Source organism: Nicrophorus vespilloides, unplaced genomic scaffold (genome assembly GCF_001412225.1).
Source record: "Nicrophorus vespilloides isolate i.1.1-1 unplaced genomic scaffold, Nicve_v1.0, whole genome shotgun sequence".
Classification (NCBI taxonomy): Eukaryota; Metazoa; Arthropoda; class Insecta; order Coleoptera; family Silphidae; genus Nicrophorus; species Nicrophorus vespilloides.
The window spans coordinates 2,291-3,742 of NW_017100027.1; the positions used below are offsets into that span (position 1 = coordinate 2,291).

Sequence of the window (1,452 nt, forward strand, 5' to 3'; positions counted from 1 at the left end):
CCGCTCCTTTCGCTAAACAGTTCCATCGATAATAACAAGAAGCGGACGTAAATTGCCTGTGACGAACGAAACAGTTTTGAGCAAATTACCCACGACGTAACAAATAACCCTGTATGTGTATTATTTCAAAAATAATAATAATAATAGTAAAGAACAAACAAAAATAATAATAAAATAAGTAAAACGAAGGACCTATTGGTTATAGACAACATCCGACAATCTTTCCTTCCTTGGGGTCTAAACAATTAACAGTACGTAAACACACTCCCATCCGCAGTAACATTTCTATATACACACAACTGTACAATTTTTTTTTTGTTTTTTTTTTCATAGTTCATATGCACAAACTATCATTCAGTTCATCAGATATGCCGCTACTTAAAACTAATCGATCAAATTGTCGCTAAAATGTGTTTTTTTCTTGAATTTATATCATTTATCGTATATATAAATATATACATATATATATGTTTTATCCAAATGATTTATGTCTATTGTAATATATATGTATATATGTATAAATATAATAACTGTGAAATTGAATTTAAATCGCGCACTACGCGTCGATGATATTCGAATCATTATGGTCTTGGGCTATTGTTAAGTCCTCCGCAATCCCATCGGCGTGTGCATCCTGGTCCATTTCGTCGTATTCGGAATGCATTTCGCGTTTGATGACATGATGCACTTCTGGTTCACGATGATGGTGCTCCGGGGCCATGATGCTCTCCTGTTTGATGTGCAATCCGCCGTTCATCGGCGACCTGCGCAGGAAACTTATCGCCTAATGAAACTGGGTTGTTCTATAACGAGAGCCTAGGTTTCGGCATACCTCATGTGATCCTGGGGAGGTGACTCCGATCGGTCCCTGGGCCGCATCATGTTGGTCGCCCCGGAGAGGAAGGCCAGGCTTGTCTCATCCAACAAAGATGCCTGCGAATACTACACAACATCCAAAACCAAAATAAGTAAATTGAACAAAACGCAACTCTAAACACAATCTGCTCTTATTATGAATTCATATACAGTTTAACCTCGCATAACGAGCAAAATGAGAAAAATGTTTCGCATTACGAGTGACGATGAGAAGAGAAGTCTCGGATTGCGCGCCTACTACATCATTTTTAAAACTTGTGTATTTTTTAATATGTTACACTATACGAGTAAAAATCCTGAAATTTTGGAACATTAAACTCGTTAAGCAAAGTTCTACTGTACTTAGAGCAAGAAACCTGTCATAATAATTATTTATATTTTCAATATGTATACGCTAGAAACAAATGACTCTTAATTTTATCTTGCATAGGCTGATACATTTTTTAATGCAGCGTTTTCCAAACTGTGAGGCGTGGACTAGTCTAAGGGGATTTACTCGAAAACTATAATATATAGAATGAATCCAATATATTCATATGAAAGCTGAATGTTTGGGGAATCCAGCAAGTATAGATA

The 1,452-nt window shown here is 36.3% G+C and overlaps 1 protein-coding gene across 1 annotated transcript in view; it reads right to left on the reverse strand.

Annotated features, from left to right (window-relative positions):
• Positions 1-494: 494 nt before the first annotated feature.
• LOC108566693 (forkhead box protein P1) overlaps positions 495-1,452 on the reverse strand; it is a 76,920-nt gene continuing 75,962 nt past the window's right edge. Inside the window, exons 15-16 of the mRNA XM_017926703.1 lie at positions 833-942; positions 495-776 (exon numbers count right to left, since the gene is read on the reverse strand). Of these exons, the coding sequence (XP_017782192.1) occupies positions 557-776; positions 833-942 (330 nt within the window). The 3' untranslated portion in view covers positions 495-556. The remainder of the gene's footprint in view (positions 777-832; positions 943-1,452) is intronic.